Source organism: Epinephelus moara, chromosome 3, assembly GCF_006386435.1.
Source record: "Epinephelus moara isolate mb chromosome 3, YSFRI_EMoa_1.0, whole genome shotgun sequence".
Taxonomy (NCBI): domain Eukaryota; kingdom Metazoa; phylum Chordata; class Actinopteri; order Perciformes; family Serranidae; genus Epinephelus; species Epinephelus moara.
In genome coordinates, this window is record NC_065508.1 from 27,039,068 (window position 1) to 27,056,689 (window position 17,622).

General features: G+C 41.7%; 2 protein-coding genes across 2 annotated transcripts in view; one reads left to right on the forward strand and one right to left on the reverse strand.

Moving 5' to 3' along the window:
• rcc1l (RCC1 like) overlaps nt 1-10,856 on the reverse strand; it is a 19,284-nt gene extending 8,428 nt beyond the window's left edge. Inside the window, exons 1-10 of the mRNA XM_050041073.1 lie at nt 10,668-10,856; nt 9,539-9,824; nt 9,212-9,341; nt 7,377-7,505; nt 5,173-5,239; nt 3,519-3,570; nt 3,143-3,227; nt 2,532-2,713; nt 1,550-1,637; nt 734-907 (exon numbers count right to left, since the gene is read on the reverse strand). Coding sequence (XP_049897030.1) covers nt 734-907; nt 1,550-1,637; nt 2,532-2,713; nt 3,143-3,227; nt 3,519-3,570; nt 5,173-5,239; nt 7,377-7,505; nt 9,212-9,341; nt 9,539-9,823 — 1,192 coding nt within the window. The 5' untranslated portion in view covers nt 9,824; nt 10,668-10,856. The remainder of the gene's footprint in view (nt 1-733; nt 908-1,549; nt 1,638-2,531; nt 2,714-3,142; nt 3,228-3,518; nt 3,571-5,172; nt 5,240-7,376; nt 7,506-9,211; nt 9,342-9,538; nt 9,825-10,667) is intronic.
• A 2,221-nt stretch (nt 10,857-13,077) lies between these two features.
• LOC126387860 (TLC domain-containing protein 5-like) lies at nt 13,078-16,950 on the forward strand. The gene is made up of 3 exons (XM_050040590.1): nt 13,078-13,278; nt 15,053-15,248; nt 15,478-16,950. Exons 2-3 carry the CDS (start codon nt 15,059-15,061, stop codon nt 16,023-16,025), a joined length of 738 nt encoding a protein of 245 aa, XP_049896547.1. The 5' UTR covers nt 13,078-13,278; nt 15,053-15,058; the 3' UTR covers nt 16,026-16,950.
• Nucleotides 16,951-17,622: the final 672 nt, after the last annotated feature.

Consider the following 17,622-nt stretch of genomic DNA (forward strand, 5'->3'; position numbering starts at 1 on the left):
TATTTGACTTCCTGTTGCCTTTCTATCATCTTGAACCAGTCTGGCCATTCTCCTCTGACCTCTGGCATCAACAAGGCATTTTGGCTCACTGGATACTTTCTCTTTTTGGGACCATCCTCGGTGCTGACGAACAAGGATTTTTTTTTTTTTTAAGATATTTTTATGGGCATTTTTTGCCTTTAATTGAAAGGATAATGAAGTGTGAAAGGGGGAGAGAGAGAGGGAGAGACATGCAGCAAAGGGCCACAGGCTGGAGTCGAACCCGGGCCGCTGCGGCAACAGCCTTGTATATGGGGCACCTGCTCTACCACTAAGCCACCGGCGCCCCGACGAACACGGATTTTAACAAATTTATGACACCAGTCTTGTAGAAAGACTGCCGCACGCTTTCTTCTCACTTGAAACATTTATTTTGCCAACGTTTCGGTCACAGACCTTTGTCAAGGCAGAATGCCTGGAAAAATACAGTCTGGTTGCTGTTCTACTCCTCCGACGCACCTTTCTGAAAACCGGTGTGCAAAAGTTTTCCACTGAACAAATTCATGACAAATATCTGAGAGAAATGTATCTACTGGGTCAATTAAAAAACTCAGAAGATCTTTAACCTAAACATGTGAAAAATGGGAGCAAAAACAAAAGTGTTGCGTTTAAATTTTGGTTCTGAATATAGATTATATTGATTTTGGGTGAACTATTTCTTTAAGACACTTTAAAAGTGAGAAGACAAACTTACCTGTCACTGCAGCAAAATGGTTGAGGCCACACCTGATCCTGGAGACGGTTACTGAGGGGTTGAACTCTGAGCGCCCAAACAGCGTAGCGGGAATCATCTCCGGGGTCGAGGATTCGGATAAGTTTGGGCCTTTTCCAAGAATGCCATAACCCCACACAAACACCTCTCCTTTATCTGAAAGAGTCAGAGACACTGGTGTTGTAGACAGGACCACCTAAACTGAGGCCAAGTCACAACCACGACTCAACTGCGAACATAAATAACCTTTAAAATAGTAGAGAGCTGACTCAGCTGCCATAAAACAGCATCAATAAGGAAAAAAATCACACCCTAAGAGGCTGGATAGATTAAAGCTCCAGCTCATATCTTTGATATATGTTTGCCACAAACAGTTGGTGGTAGTCTCGTCATAGTGTCTAACAAACAGGGCTCTTTCCAAAAAGTCTGCAGAGGCCAGACACCTAAAACTGTGATCTGTGATGCCACCAAGAGGCCACGTGTGGAGTCAATCCTGTGACACCAACCTGAAGAGTTCTGTAGCTAAAAACTGTAAAAACTACAAAAAAAAAAAATTATATATATATATATATATATATATATATATATATATACACTTTTTTTTTTTGTGTAGTTTTTACAGTATACAGTATATATAAAAAAACAACAAGATATCAGGTCAGAAAATGTGACTTTAGTTTTAAGATCTCATTGATGCAGCCAAACTCTAAACAGCTCTGTGCTTCCTGCTAATAATTCAGACACTTTGTCCACGTTTGAATTGTATTTCGGGTGGATTTGTGTTTTGTGTGAACTGACCGTTGAGAACAGCCACCTGTGTTCCTCCACACGCCGCCTGAACCACCTTCCCGCAGCCTCTCAGAGGAAGATGTCGAGGAGAGTTGATCTGAAAGGTTGAGGATAAACAAGAGCTCAGTGACGATGAACAGCTGTTGCTCATGGATACGGTCGCTGCTGGTCTCTCTTGCATTTCCAAATACGATTACTCATGTAGTATATGACCTTTTTCACTCCAAGACTGTTGGATCCAGTCAGTGGGTCTAATGTAAGACCCACCTGTATGAACAGATTCATTCTTTTGACTGACATGTACGAGTGATTTAAGACAACTGTCTCATTTATGAGGAGTTTTTCTTGACCTTTTATCGTAGAAGTCGTCTAAGAAAAGTAACCAGGGTGTTAGCTTCAGATCTTTTGAGTCCTCTATGATGTAAGGTGGGGTATTAGCATGTCCCACAGATGTTTAAAATATGCCCCTGTCCAAAGTAGTACAGTGCTCAGCTCCTGTGGCGGTACTCCAGCCTGCTCCTCCAAACTGGGGACTTGCCGACTGCCACCTACTGTATATATTACACTGACTCTGGATAAGTGCCTCATACAGCCCCACTACAAAAGATCAAAACCATCCCTTTGATATGAGCGAATTTGGAGTTATTAAAAATGTGACACCAAGACTTTTCAGGCCTATCTTTGAGATTATGGCTCAAAACGTTCAAACATCATATCTTGTGTGTTTGATTAGTGACTGCAGTGAGCTGAGCCGCTTGGTTAAGACCTTCTGACAGTTGGGACAGATGACTGACAAGTGGAAACAGAACCCAACAGAGCCGTCAAGCAGCTCTCTGTGCCACTGAGCAGCCATACAGAGACCCAGTGCAGACACTAAAACATGTCAGAATGTGTGAAGCCCTTCGACTGTAGTACTCCTGTCTGTGTGTAGTTGCATCAGTCACTTGTATCTCCACTTCTGCCTGTTGGACGACATGTTGGTCCTCCTCACCTGTGTGGCCTCGGTGACCGAAGCCAGCTGCAGGTATTCAGAGTTGCCCCACCCATACAGCAGTCCATCTCTGGACACAGCCAGGCTGCAGTCTCCATACGTGCTGATCTGCTGCACCTCCACCCCGGCCAGATCCCCTCCCACCTCCACAGGACTGGAGCTGATGTTGTGGTGTCCCAGACCTGGAAGACGAAGAGGAATGATGCGTAAATACAAATAAATCCTCAGTTTTAAAATCGAAAATCTAATCTAAAATAGATTCAGATTATAGACATATTAAGGTCTTTACACAAATAAAACAATGAGTAAATTTAATAACTTTAATAAAAGAATGAACACGTGGGCAGAGCACAGAGTAAATCTTTGTCTTTGATGAGTTATTTATGTTCAGAGCATTCAAGTGATTAATCGTGTGATTAACTGCATTAAGGTTATATTAATCTAAGATGCAGATTATGCTGCATAAGTAGTTTGAGTTGGTTTTACAATGTTTTTACTTAATGTAGTTAGTGGTTATTCAACTTTGTCTCTGTAGCAGAAACACATTTTTTATCTGGTGCTTTAAGTTAAGAGGACTGACTGTGCTGTTTGTCCGAGTGGCACCGACCCACCTGTCTGTCCATCTGCACCCCATCCACATGCAAACACTTTTCCTGTCTCAGTGAGGAAGAGGCTGTGATCCTGTCCACATGCCACCTGGAGACAAACAAAAAATCCCATTTAAATTAAAAGACTTTACATTTAGCAATCAAGCAAATGCACACAATACACGTCATGAAATCCAATCACCTTACAGTTACATGTGTACATGTTAAATTCAGACTGAAACTAGCTTATTAAAAATGGACTGGTAGGAAGAAGAATCAGCCGTTTACTGAGAGGAGTTCTCAGAAAATCTGGACTCGATCTGGGTGTGAGTGCACCTGAAGGTTTGGAGGCTGGGATGAGACATGCTGTCATCACAGCTCACACAAAGGCTGCACTCACCTGTGTGACCCTGCTGCCGAAGCCTTCTATCTTGTGAATGATGTGACTGCCACTGTTTGAACAGGAGACAAAAAAAATAAGTGATCCATCACTGGAGGACAGCAGCATCTTCAAGAGAGGTCACATCATCCTTCTCTCTAAAGAAAATAAATCTCAGATTAAAAAAAACAAAAAAACAAATGCAAACAGCCGAAGAGGCAAATTATTCTTTTCAAAATTTAAGTTCAAGCCTCAGGAGTAAGGAAGTTCCCAAGCTCAAGAATATCCCTTTGCCCTTAAGTTGAGGTATATTTTGGACCTTTAAATGGAGGTCTGAATGAAATGAAGACAAACTTTGTCTTAATGTGTGAGGAGCTTTGTCAGTAATCCTGAAACATCTTTCTTACAGCATTTCTGTCAATATCATGATACACAGAAATCATAGCCAGAACTACAGGTACCAAAATTAGACCTTAAAGGTAAAATGTTCTTTCAGGTTGCTTTCACACCCGCCCTGTTTGGTTCGGTTCCATCAAACTCAAGTTCGTTTGCCCCCTTTGTGCGGTTTGTTTGGGCAGTTCCGACCTGGATCTGAACCAACTGCAGTCACATGACACATTGTTTGGGTTAAACATGAGCATGTTACAGTCCTGGAGGATTATTAATGTGCACCTCCTCCTGTACTGCCTTAATATGCACATTCAGCACATCCAATGCATCAAAACATTGTTTTCTAGTTGGAGCCGCGCCTCGTTTTCAAACTGTATGGTTTGACTAAAATGAACAATGACAGCAATATAGTCCATGATGACCAGCGCTAAAATCAACCTGCGTAGTTTGGGGGGGGGGGCTGATACAGCATGTTGAATCTGCGACGACTTGGTCTGACGAAGAGCACACAGCTCGAAACGTACGTCACGGTGCAATAAATTACATTGTTTTTCTGCAAAGAGTCCTGCAGTGTTGCAAGTCATTCACCCTTCTTTTATCTACGACTATCGACTCAGCACCTGCCCTCCCACAGTGAGATGTGCGTGCCTTTGGTTTGATTTTTTGAATCTGCGACGATGTAGCCCACTGATGAATGAACTCTAACTGGCAGTTCAGCTCAGCGGATGAGAAGAGAAACGTAACTGAGGAAAGTAAACAAAGAGCTAAAGTCAAGAGGAAGTGGGACCATGACAAACTTGCTATTTGTGGTAAGGTTTTTTTTCCTTGAGTCAATGAGCTCTGTAGCAGAAACGTTTCGTGGTGCTCTGTTCTTTTAACATTGGATTGTGTTGTTAATGTGCTAACAGGCTAACTAGCATCAAGACGGTCTTCTGGTTTCCCTTTTTGAATGATGATTACAGACTACTGCCGTCTACTGGTGTGGAGAGTTATTTCCTCTTATGCAGATGCAGAACGTACGCACTAGTTGGCCATCAGCTGTAGTCTCTGCGACATGTTCATGTGCAACTTTTTGGCCGAGACACAGTGACGTCAGGCTATGCAGCAGGGGGCCTTCATCTCTGCTAGTTCTCTGAAGTCAGTTTGGTGTGTCTGGGAGATGGAGCATTTGACAGACTGAAAATGTCTCCCAGTAACAGGAAAACCATGATCTTAGTAGAAAAAAAGAAAGATCTTGAAATATTTACAGGCTGTGTTTGTGTGTGCAAAATGCTTCAAGACAAACCTGTAAACTTCGTCTTCAACTATCCGTCTTCCACACTGGCCGTACGCATTGTTGCCCATACTGAAAACTATTAGAGAAAGCAAAGAAAAACAGGATGAGGGTAAGAGACTTTAAGTTTCACTCAGTTTGTGAAGCAGATTTTTAAACTCCTGAATATGCCAACTGAGCAGCAGTTTGATAAACCCATCTAACCTTTATCTATTTGAGTGAAATGTAAAGGTTTTATCATCATATGCATGCTGCAAGGCTGTATTAAAAAGTCAAAGCCCCGAAGCAACCTTTGGATGATAAAAAACACAATTACATTTTTATTAGTTTTATTCCCCTTCAGATAACATTTGTAGTGGGAAGAGAGGTTTTGCCCCAAAGGAATGAGCTGATTAATAAGTGCTATAAGAAACAGCTTCATTTCCAACAGTCACTTCCTGTTATTCACACTGACTACATCTGACTTTTCTGTTAAAAGTTAAAGTCAGCAATGATACAAGCCGTTCTCCCTCATCAGAACAAACTACAGTCAGAAATATGGTAATTACATAGTTACACGCCAGGTAGAACATGTACACCTTAAACATATACTGTTGTTGCTTACTGTTCATAAGTAAAACCCGACCCCAGATTCAGTCTCATTTGGCGTGAAGCGCTCGCTATATTTACATTTTCTCAGCACTGTGTCTCTTGAATGCCTGCTGCTTACAGTTCCGCACCTAGCTGCTAACTTTTTATTAAGGCCTGACCTCACCTGAGCAAGGTGGGAGTAAACGCCATAGACTGTATAAAATAACATGTAGTTACAGTAATGTCACGCATTGGTTTGTAGATTGCTGTTTGAAACCTTTAATTTGGAATTCCCGCCGTTGCCATACTGTTTTTTTTGGGGAGTATCTGGACCATATTTCGACGAGAGGGTAGCACTATGGAGGAGTGAGGGGTGGATCTGACTCAGAGGCCCATGCTATTGGGCCGCTACACAGTTCTTCATGCCACCTTTTCATTTTTACACAGAATCAAATGATGGTGGCATCAATCCGCTCCAGTGCGTGTCTTTAGACAGCATCATTTAACACAAGAACGTCTCTTTTTTACCCACTGTGTATTTTCCTTACAACTGAGGATGTTGGGAACTGCACTGTGAGACTGAACTGAACTTGTTGAAAATAAAATTAGGTTAAAAAAGAAACATTCATTCAACCATGGTTTCGTCTGTCTGGCTTAACGTTTTACAAAGACTTCATTTCAGGACTGTTACTACCTCTGTTCCTGCTCAGAGACAAGACCACTCAGTCCCCTATTTTTTGAAATCGTAGCTTATATACAGAACAGCGAGGCGGCATATCGGCATGACATTCCTGCTTTGAACAGGCAGTGTGGCTACAGACTGCGGTGACACCTCGCGGACAGTCTGTCAAGCGGCTCCATCCTTAAATATGCCTTATTTTGGGCCTTAATAAAATGTGAACTGGTTCAATGTATACTTGTCATGAATGTTGAAATTTGTCATAAAGACCAAAATCTGTTTTTGTACAAGACTGTAAACATGTTCATTTCTACTGTAAAGTTGGGCATTTTAACATGGGGGTCTGTGGGGTTTACTAGCTTTGGGAGCCTCTAGTGGCCAATCAAGGAACTGCAGTTTTGACAATTTTTTTTTTTGTAGATGAACTAATTGTTTTAGCTCTAGACTGCACTGCATGTGAGCCATGACTTATCGTTCTCTTTTGAAGAGCAGTACTACAGCCAAAAATCTAGCAATTAAATGTCTAACAGCAAAGTACACACCAAAAACAATATGTTAAGACCTAAAACACTCAGGAATGCAAAACTCTTAAATTCTCTCTCTGCCCCTTTCACGTTATATTTCTCCTATCAAATAAAGGCAAACACCCCCCCCGAAATATCTTTAAAAAAAGATCTCAAACATCTGTATTCTGTTTTACTGAACAGTCTAACTGGTCTTTTTAGAAGAGATTCAACAGCTGCCTGATAATCATTCATTAACAGTGAGTGGTAGATGGAGGATGTGAAAAGGACACACAGCGTGACAGGTGGTTGGTAACAACACAATACCAGGTGTTCTTTCTCTTCCCACAACTCTCTGCTGCCACGTCTCCTCTAAAAAGCCTCCAGTGATTTATGGCTCGATGCTGAACAACATGTACAGCAGTTAACTGTGGGGCTGGTGCAGTGAAGTGTGAGTCTCTTACCTCCCTCTTGATCGGTGAGGATCAGAGAGTGAGCGCGGCCACATGCAACCTGAGCCACTCTGGTCTGCAGAGGCTGGGTGAGAGGCAGAGCCACCGGGGATGGCTCCAACACGAAGTCATAGCTCTGATCTACAGTGACAGGGTATCAGAAAATGAGACGATGTCAGGCAGGGTACATGTTACACTGACATTATTGATGTGGTAATTCCCAATAACCTTCTCCTGTATTTGGGCCAGCTTCAGGTGAACAGACTCAATGAAACAAAGAAGTAATACAGTGTCTGCAGTCTGGATTTTAGCTCCCAAAAACTATTATTTGACTGGAAAATGTCATCCGACAGATGGTCGACATGATAAAAAACAAGGTTTATAAAGACACCATATTGTTGAATTCCAAATTCATGATAGCTACTTGGCACATAATCGAGAAAAATACATCATTAGTACCTGAAAAAAGAAGTCAGGAAAAAGTTAGTCATCACTATAACGTTTAAAACTTTGGCACTCTATTTAAAGGATCTATAAAGCATGGTCTAAAGTGCATTTAGGACATGTCCATCTCCACTTACGCTGGTTAAACTGGACGTAATCTGTTGCCAGGCAACCATGTCATCACCCCCTTACCCTAACCTTCCTGTGCAATCAATCTACTGTGTCTTATTATTACTATTCATTTCACAGTGATCAGTATCTAGGTCCTAAAACATTGAGGCAGAGGGTACTGTCTTTTAGGATGACTCAGGGGCAGTAACAAGCGAGTATACGCACGTTTTGAACCCACCCATGTAGGCACATCTTACTATCTGAATAATGCGCCCTTTAAATAGCAGGAAAACACTGCACCATTCTGACTCTAGACCAGGTTTCTGTTGGTCAGTGGTGCAATTACGGAATTTCTAATTTTAAGACCTACACGTTCATGGGCGCACTGATGGGTGCTAGTGCATTTGCTCCGTACACAACGTGTGTACTGGTCATGGAAATGACACCTGCGTTGGTCTGAAAGTAGAAGTCACAGTTGTGCTGTGCTGTGCGGCACTTTGTGCAGGGTGTAAAATAGGCCCCTAAGTCTAAATTTGTATAGTATTGTCTTGGCATGCTGTAACTCTCTTTTTCAGGAATCTGTTTTTTACAATCAGCCCTTTTTTGTTGATTAATGTGACTTTTTGCTATTTTTTTCAGGCTGTGGTGATGTCCTACCATGAACTGTACACACGAGGTCTTCATGATGTAACAGTTTGGTGCCCCTCTCTTTGTCATGTTGGCAATTTCCCTGAAGAAGACTCAACAGAGTCAAATCATTGCTTTTTTAAGTGAATAACATTTTTGGGAGCTAAAATCCAGTGTGTGATGTGACATTTGCTTTGCCTTTCCATTGTTGAGATTTGTGTTTTTGTACAGTAAGTGGTGCTTTTTCTTTGTCCATCTGTTCTAAGGACACCTGAGCCAAAATACACAGTATGTCTGGCTGCTTATGAGCTCCAGAAACTGTTGAGTGCACCTTGATTACCAGCTATTGTCACTACAATGGCATGTCATCTGATTCAACAAATAAAATGGCACACTGAAAAACCTGATTTAAGGTAACCAGGAAAAAAAATTCCCTAACTTTAAGAACTACTTTATTTTCAAGTACCATTCAAGCAAGTTGAGACTGAAAGCAGCATGAATTTTAACACACACACACACACACACACACACACACACACATCCACATCCAGCAGACTCAGAGCAACACTTGCATTCATAGAGCTGTCTTCTGTCTAACTGGTTAATGTAAATCCAATATTCACTCTCCTTTGTGGTGGTAAGCAGTATTTTTGTTTTTATCTTACGGCGGCTGTGTTGTGTGCGTTGGAAGCCCAGCTGAGAGTCCTTGTTCAGGCCCATGCCCCACAGTTTGATCACATCTTTAGTCGGAGAGGCAATGAGACTGAAGCCGTAACCACAAGCAGCAGAGGAGATCTAGAAGAAGAGTTCAGTCTTAAATACATATATTTTAACACATCCCTACGAGTCTTCTGGGCTACAGTAGAAGATTTTACCAAATATGCATCAAACATGTTGATTTCAATTACACTTCACACTTCACACTTGTCACTGACATGGACATTATCAAGAGCCAAAACCTTAAAAGGCTCCATATGAAAGCTGATCATCACCTGCTCTGCAGTCTCCAGCCGGTAAGGAGTCAGCTGATATTTGCGGGGCTTCTTCCTGCCGCTGTCTGGCACCACAAAGCTGGGGATACCCAGAGCACCAGTGAAACTGAAGCCCCACACAAACACTTTGTGGCTGGGCTTTTTGTGCTCGCCGACGTACTGAAAAACTGGACCGCTGCTGGTTTTCTCCTGAGGTCTGGATGCTTTACTGAGTGTCGCATACCCACAGACTTGAAGCCCTTTGCTCATGTGTCGAGTGCACAGTCGCACACAGGAAAGAGCCATCCTGCAGAAAGAGACAGACATCACTACATCATTAGTTTGGGGTGTAATGGCATGAGAAGCCCATTTTAAACATACAATTTTATGGAGAGGGATTATTTTCAGGATTTCACATTTAACATTAAATGTATCTTAACAAACTGCACTACTACTTCTTTATAACTGTCCTTGTTATATACTATTACAGCTGTTGTTCATTAATAGACTTAAACCAGTGTGCAACAAATTGTAAAAATGTTTGTGAGCATCCTGCAGCAATAATAACACAGCATAACATAACATTGAAAAATAGATCCTACATAAATAAAGCTTTAGATTTATTAGCTGCAACCGTACAACTGTACGTATTAGGTGATGATGAGGAAATGTAACTGTGCCAAATTTCGTTCACTTATTCGCAGAAATAATGCTACCCTCATCACGTTGAAAATAAAGCCATACATATTAGGAGACTTTAATGTCTTTGAAGAATGGTCAATGTCTACTGGTAAATTCGGCTTGATGTTGGTCTGTTAAGCAGCTCTACATTTTAATTAAATGACACCTGTTAACTACTTCATCGCCGACGGGCCCAGTAGTGACAGTTAACCGTTAAAGTTAGCGTTAAGGCAAACTGACACCGACGACCCCAATATAGGTTAAAATTATCCAAAAATATGTGATGTTTGATGTATGTAATTAACGCCGAATGAGAAAGCGGCTCATAAACATTCGTTTTAGACAAGTTACAATATTTTAATACAAGTAGATTTTTGATAGTATTCACGCGAATATTAAATTATTACTAATGTGAGCGGAGTTTCGCCTCGTGTTCTCTCCGCTTTTCCTCATGCTCGTGGGAACTTACCTTTGCTTCCTGTGATTACGGAGGTTTTATGATGTGTTCAAAGGGATGAAGAGCTAATTTGAGATGTTCAGAAAGTGACGGGAAACAGCAGAAATGCTAATTACGTATGTCAATGTCATTGTACCGTGTTTATTTATCTTCGGCTAACCTAGCTAACCCGGGAAGAGGAAACAGCTACTCTTCTTCTACGGTTCTTATTTCCTCTGACTGTCAACATTGTTCACATTAGAAAAGCATTGCGCCATCCGCTGAACCGGAGTGTATATGCTGATACCACACTGTAAAAATACTCTCACAAATAAAAGTCCTGCAGTAAAAGTGTTATTTGAGTAATAGTTTGACAGTATGAACAGAAAAATGTACTTTAAGTAGTAAATGTAGACAAAAAGTGATCTAGATTATTATTACTCGACATTAATGTAAAAGTAGGATCTTGTAGTAGTCTGTTGAAGTGGAGCTCATTTTGGACTATTAACTAATAATCACTTTATCATGGATTGATCTATTCTTTATCTTTTGGATGGATGTTTCACACACAGAAGATCTCACAGAGGAGCTCACCTCTCTGCCCTTCCATGCGCCGACATAGAAAACCTAAAGCAGGGAGAGCAGCAGCAAAGACCCCCCCGGAACAGAACAGAGCAGCATCACTGACAAACAGAAATTACACTGATAAGTCAGACACAACATGAAAAGGAGGAGCTGGGGTGGAGGCAGGTTGCAAAGCAGCTGGTTGCATAGAAAGGAATCATGTGATCTATCAGCTGACTCCCTTCCATCAATCAGCTGCTACATCAGTTGTTTGGGTTGCCTGAGATCAGCCAATGTAGCTGGGGTGTGAGCTGAACTTAACATCGTGTCCTGCCTGAACTAACGCTATGCCCAGTTTTTCTTAATAATCTCAAAATCAAGAAGGTTGGCTACTTCAGGGTCAAAGGATTGCTTACAGTCAGAATTTAGATAAACAAATACCACAGTGTAAACTGTAAACAAACTTCCATATTTGGATGAAACTAACCGTGAGCTTGAAGTAGAGTAGAAGTTCTTTAAGTGTCCACGACTGACCAATAATCTACTCTTGTGTCAGATTAGAGCGACTCTGGAAGTGGGTTAATGCTGCAAGACTGTACAGTGAGCACATAACCTTCGCTTCACAGGCGTTCGTTCAGGTGCCGTTCACCAACAATGGCTTTACTGCAGTCTTCACCACAGAACAACAAACATTTTTTGATTTTTACTGACTATCATCACTGTTTGCCGTCTGCCATCTTCACCATGACACCTTGAGAGAGATGCTCCCCTCCGTATACACCAAGAAGCACACGTCACACCCTCACAGGTTACCCACAAGGCTTTAAAGAGGAAAAAAGCGTGAGCTGATAAGACTTTGATAAACTCAGCAGTGATGTTTATCTCCAGAAATCATGACCAAGTTACTCCAGATCATTTACAGACCTTGTTTGACACCCACTAACCATATCACCATGCAGAAGGAAGTGTGCATCTACTCATGAATAAGAGGCAAGTGCTTGTAACAACACGAGATGTAAACATGAATAATGTCCTCCTTGGCTGAGCTGTAACAATAGCTAGATCAGTGGAAGAAAATAATTCTGTCCCTGAAAGATTCTTTGTGAAATCTAGAAACAGTAAAATAATCAGCATTAAGAGAACATAAAGGACATGATGGAGTCATAAGACTGAGAGTGCAGGAGGGAACAACCAGAAAAAAAGTTGGCAGTGTACATTTCTGCATCATGACTACGTTACATTTGCACATTATTATGTGGCGGACAGGCTGAAACTTTACATTTCAACAACACTGTGGTTAACGTGTGGTTAGGTTTAAGGACACGTGTGAAATCAGAAGGTGACGGGTTCCTCCATCAGAAAATTTTGAGCATCAAACACTGGATTTCTGCATTCTTGTGATTGTTTATGCATCAATTTGTGCATTCTCTGCACCAATTTATAGTGTAAATGTCTTTAACTTTGGCAAAATAAATTGAGTCCTCACTTTAGAAACACTGATATGGCTCATAAACATACATTTCGTTCTGGCTATTGGGCCAGAAAAGAAGTCTCGTAAAGCAAAAGGAGGATTTTATAACGAGCTCTTGCTTGTATTGGTAGTCTGTGCAAAGACATCAGGTTATATCAGGGATGGGAAACCTGCAGTTCCGGAGTCACATACGACTCTTTGGTTGAAAACATCTCTTTTGACAGTAAATGTTGCCGTCCCCTGGGTTATATGATCAAACTTCAGTTTAGTTTTTCATCAGTGTGAAACAGCTGCAGCCTCATATCAGCCGTCCCGTCTAAAAGCAGGTATCTGCAGAGACTGTAATCCTTTAAGAGGATCAGGTCTGAGATCCAGGGGGAAGGGATAAAGGACCCACTAACTGTCTATAGTAGCCTGCACATGGCATTTCTGTCATCTTCACAGAGTGAACATGTGTCCGTCCCAAATGTGCTGAGCTGTGGGCACTTTGCCTTCTGCCTTTTTATGGAACGTAAACAGTGATGGAGGCCGAGGCTGCGTACGACTGCTGGAGTCGTTTTCTACACGTATCCTGAATATTAGGGACAGCTGAGAGGAGGAGGGGTTAAGGTAAGCTACTGTGTGTGAGGGCGGGGTGAACACATGACAGTTATGTCTGTTTTTTAGTGTTACTCAGGTCAGTGAAGCATTAACGCAACACTGGGTGAACGTTTGGGTGGAAAAACACTAATGGTGGTATCCTAATTGTAACTGTTACACACTCCTTTTATTCTTATTTAAGTATTTAAAGGTCCAGGGCAGGGGCGTAAGTATAGACAGTGCAGGTGGTGCGGTTGCTTTGGGGCCCATGAGGTGGGGGCCTATAGAGACAGTGGGCCCTCCAACAATGTGTTGGGTGGAGAATCAGCCCTTATAAGTGATTGCCTCCTTAAAAATATGCCTGTGTTCAAAGAAAAACTCTCATGAAATTACTAACAAGAGCTTCGTCATTTTATTTCTTCATTTGTAAAACAGTTGATAGCATCTATGACAAATTATATGCCTATTCTATCACTATAAATCAACTGCTCTATAAATCAACTATTAAAATTGTTAAACTACATTAATAATTTCTTAATTTCTATGGTATTTTTTGTCATATACAGATATGCAATGATGATTGCTGGGTAATATGTATGTTGATGTTATCCAGTGTCAAGTCTCTGAACATGTGACGAGACGATATGTGCATGGTAGCGTGGACTGGGGCCCATCCTAACTACCTTACGCCACTAGTCCAGTGTGTGGGATTTGGGTGGATATGTCGGTAGAGATGGAGCATATCGTAATGAGTAGCTTTTCTTCAGTGAATAATCACCTGAAAATAAGAACCACTGTGTTTTAGTTACCTTAAAATGACCCATTTAAGCAGGTCCTTGTCCCCCGAGTCCGCCAAGTTGCACCGCCATGTTTCTACAGTAGCCCAGAACAGACGAAACAAACACTTGATCTTGACGGGCCGTCTGCGTTTTCACATCAGCCACCATAGTTGGCAATTCCTCCGCAACAAGAGCGTCGGATGAACTCTTATCTTATTAAAGTGGAACTGGTTTATTCAGTGTTTTTACCAGTTTAAACCAACTGGTCTGTTCGTCATGGACAGGAAGAGACTTCTGAGGATGATTTGGAATTGTAACCGGGAGAAGTTTCAGCTGGTTGCAATCTGCAATCCTCACCAATGCCACAAAATCCCCCTAAATCTGACACACTGTTCCTTTATGAGCAAATACTGTAGAACTTCAATTAAAAGCCTCGTCCCAGTTAAACACCCAGTCTCTTTTATTAGCCCGGTTTAGCTACACATTTTGACAAATAAAAGCCTGTCTCAAATAGAAGCCTTGTCTGGTTGCCAAGCAGTTCATTTTTATAGAAGTTCTTTGGAAGTACAAAACCGGATTGTTGACCACCCACTGGAACTTACAGTTTGATAGCTGATATGGAGATGCTACACTTAATGAGCTTGGTTAGATTCTCCACAATTCAATCGTCAGGTTTTACTGAAACCATGAGCACCATAGAATAATTCATTCAGAGTTACTGGACTCTTAAACAAGAGATAAGATTAATGTCACTCCAGTTATACCAGTATGATCGGGTGAAATACTTTTTGCTTGGAGGCTCCACTAAGAAAATATGGTAAGATGGCAAATATAACAAGACATATAATGTATGTTAAAAAAAATAACACAAAAAATAAAATGTAATGTCTTCAGTCAGACCTACAGGCTCCTCATGAAACTGATAATCCCTTTGTTGATTTTAAAATGTGTTCAGATTTCACACATTGACACAATGAAGACATGATTATCTGTGATGGTGACATAAATCCAATCGTCCCACACAGACAGCCATGCCGGTACTGGAGGTGATCTGCAGCCTGATTGGCTGGTTCTGTCTCTACCAGTTGTTCTGCTGTACCTTCACTCAGCGGGGGCCCGAGTGGAACTGCCGGCTGGTCACTTTGTCCCATGGTGTCCTCATAGTGCTGCTGACAGCATACGTGCTGTTCATAGACGGACCCTGGCCTTTCACACATGCAGGTCAGTGCTAGGACGTGAACGCAGTGAGGAAAACAAAAGGTGATCTGGTCTTTGTGACAACAGCATTAACAATAGTCCAACTCATTATGACTTTAATTTTAGGTTATTAGTATAATTACAGTACACAGTCTGAGATGAATTGCTTTAAAACACAAAGAATATTGCTTTATGGCACAAAGTTTTGTTTTTAATGCTCCTCTTCCCTGACTCTGTCTCATCCGTCCCCCAGGAACAGAAAACACTGAGCTCCAGACCTTCTCCCTGTGTGTCTGCCTCGGCTACTTCTTCTTCGATATGGCCTGGTGTGTGTGCTACCACACCGAGGGCCCCGTCATGCTGGCACACCACGCTGCGAGCATCGTGGGCATCCTCCTCGCTCTGTTCATGGGGGTGTCAGGCTGCGAGACCTGCGGGGTCATCTTTGGCAGCGAGATCACCAACCCCCTGCTGCAGACCCGCTGGTTCCTGCGGCAGCTGGGCCTGTACGACAGCCTGCTGGGCGACGCCGTGGACTTGCTTTTTATCTTACTGTTCGCCACTGTGCGCGTGGGAGTCGGCACAGTCATGTTTTACTGTGAGCTAACCTCTCCCAGGACCACACTGATCATGAAGCTCGGTGGCGTGGTCATGTACGGACTCGCCTGGGTGTTCATGGTGGACATCGCCAGGTTTGGCTACAAGAAAAGTAGAGCTAAGTATAAAAGGTGGCGAGAGAACCACAAGCTGAAGGAAATCAGCTCAGAAAAACTGGACGGACATTCAGACAAAAGTGACTGAAGGGAAAGAGAGACAAAGGCTTTTAAAATGTGTGTGCTGCCTCCAAGCTTCTGTAGGTCTAAAGATGCTGTGGCATCAGTACATCAGTTATACATATTGAATTATATGTACAACAACCCTGATTCCAAGAAGGTTTGGAGAAATCATAAATCCTTTTTAGAAGGAGCAGATGTTACCTTAAGCTAGCTCGGGCCATGTTAAAGTTAACAGTATTTTACTGGAGCAAGGTGAGCTAATTGTTAGCTTGCTTGGTTGCTTTGAGATGGTTGTCAGGGATGGCAGAGGTATGATCACATAATCCTGTTTGAGCTATAACAGGTGGGGTGTTCCACGTTTTATTTCCCAATCACTCTTGGAAAGAAGAATAGAGAACTGTAAACAAACTGTCACCATTGGAAATCACCGGTTTCGGTTCAACACCGGAAGCTGCACACATAATTCACGCAAGGCATCATGGGGACTAGGGATAATTTTCATGTAGCTACCATATTTTTAACTTAACCTCAGTCCACCAAACCTGTGTTCACTTTTATTTTACAATAAAAATGTTTTCAGCTGCACCTCAATGATCTGCTACAAACTGTGTGATGTATAAAAGGAGTGAGAAAGTTCATATGTCAAAATAAAGCTTTGGTGGAAAAAAATGTTTTGTATTAAAATAATAGAAGTGACCAAATGTCGCAGTTTGTTACTTAATTTAGTTACTGTATTCAATCCCACATATACCAGCTTTCTGCAGTAAATACACTAGACCTGTGGTTCCCAACTTTTTTTGGCTTGTTACCTTTTGAAACAATTCAACTCAAAGACCCTCATCAAAGTTTACATGTCTGTAATTAAATCAAAGAGGGATTGTCACCTTCTACTGTTGTTTAACTTCACTTTTAGCGGCCTGGGGCCTCATCACGGAAAAATATCTTTACTCGTCCTCTTATCTGAAGTTTCAAAGATAGGATAAATCCTGTCTTCCTATTACACAAGCAATTTTTTAACCCATGGCTGTGTCCTGTCCTGTCTTAGATGTCCTATTTTTATCTTAACTTCAAAAATTCAAACTGTAAATTTGATTCACCCGTCCTGTCATGCCTGTATATCTATGTTTAGATTGTACTGGTAGGCTACTTGAGATGGACGAACCATAATACTGTATCAATAGCTCTCACTGGTCACCGGCCAGCTAGACTGCTACCACAAAAAAGACAGGCGTTCGATTTTAGCAATGGGAAGTTGGAGGCACTAATCAATTCAGACCTGCTTCTCTGCTGGGTTTAAGGCAGCTGGTAGTCGGTAGGAAAGTAGATCTACGTACCAGGTATTTTGAATTTTAGCCATGTAGTTTTTTAACATTTATTTCGAATGCATTTTAATATTTTGTAATTAAGTGTTTTTAAGATTATCCATTTGTGTGTCTGCAGAGCATCAGTGGTCCATTAGCTGCTCTCGCTGTGGGACCGTTTACGTTGTTTGGTTTGGTATTGTTCTTTGTCTAGTTCAGGCAAAAAAAATGTGTGTTGCCCTCGAGGTGGACTCGTTTTCTTTCTTTCATTTTTGTTTGTTTTATCTGCCTGCTTCCCCCACTAATTACGGGAGCGTATCT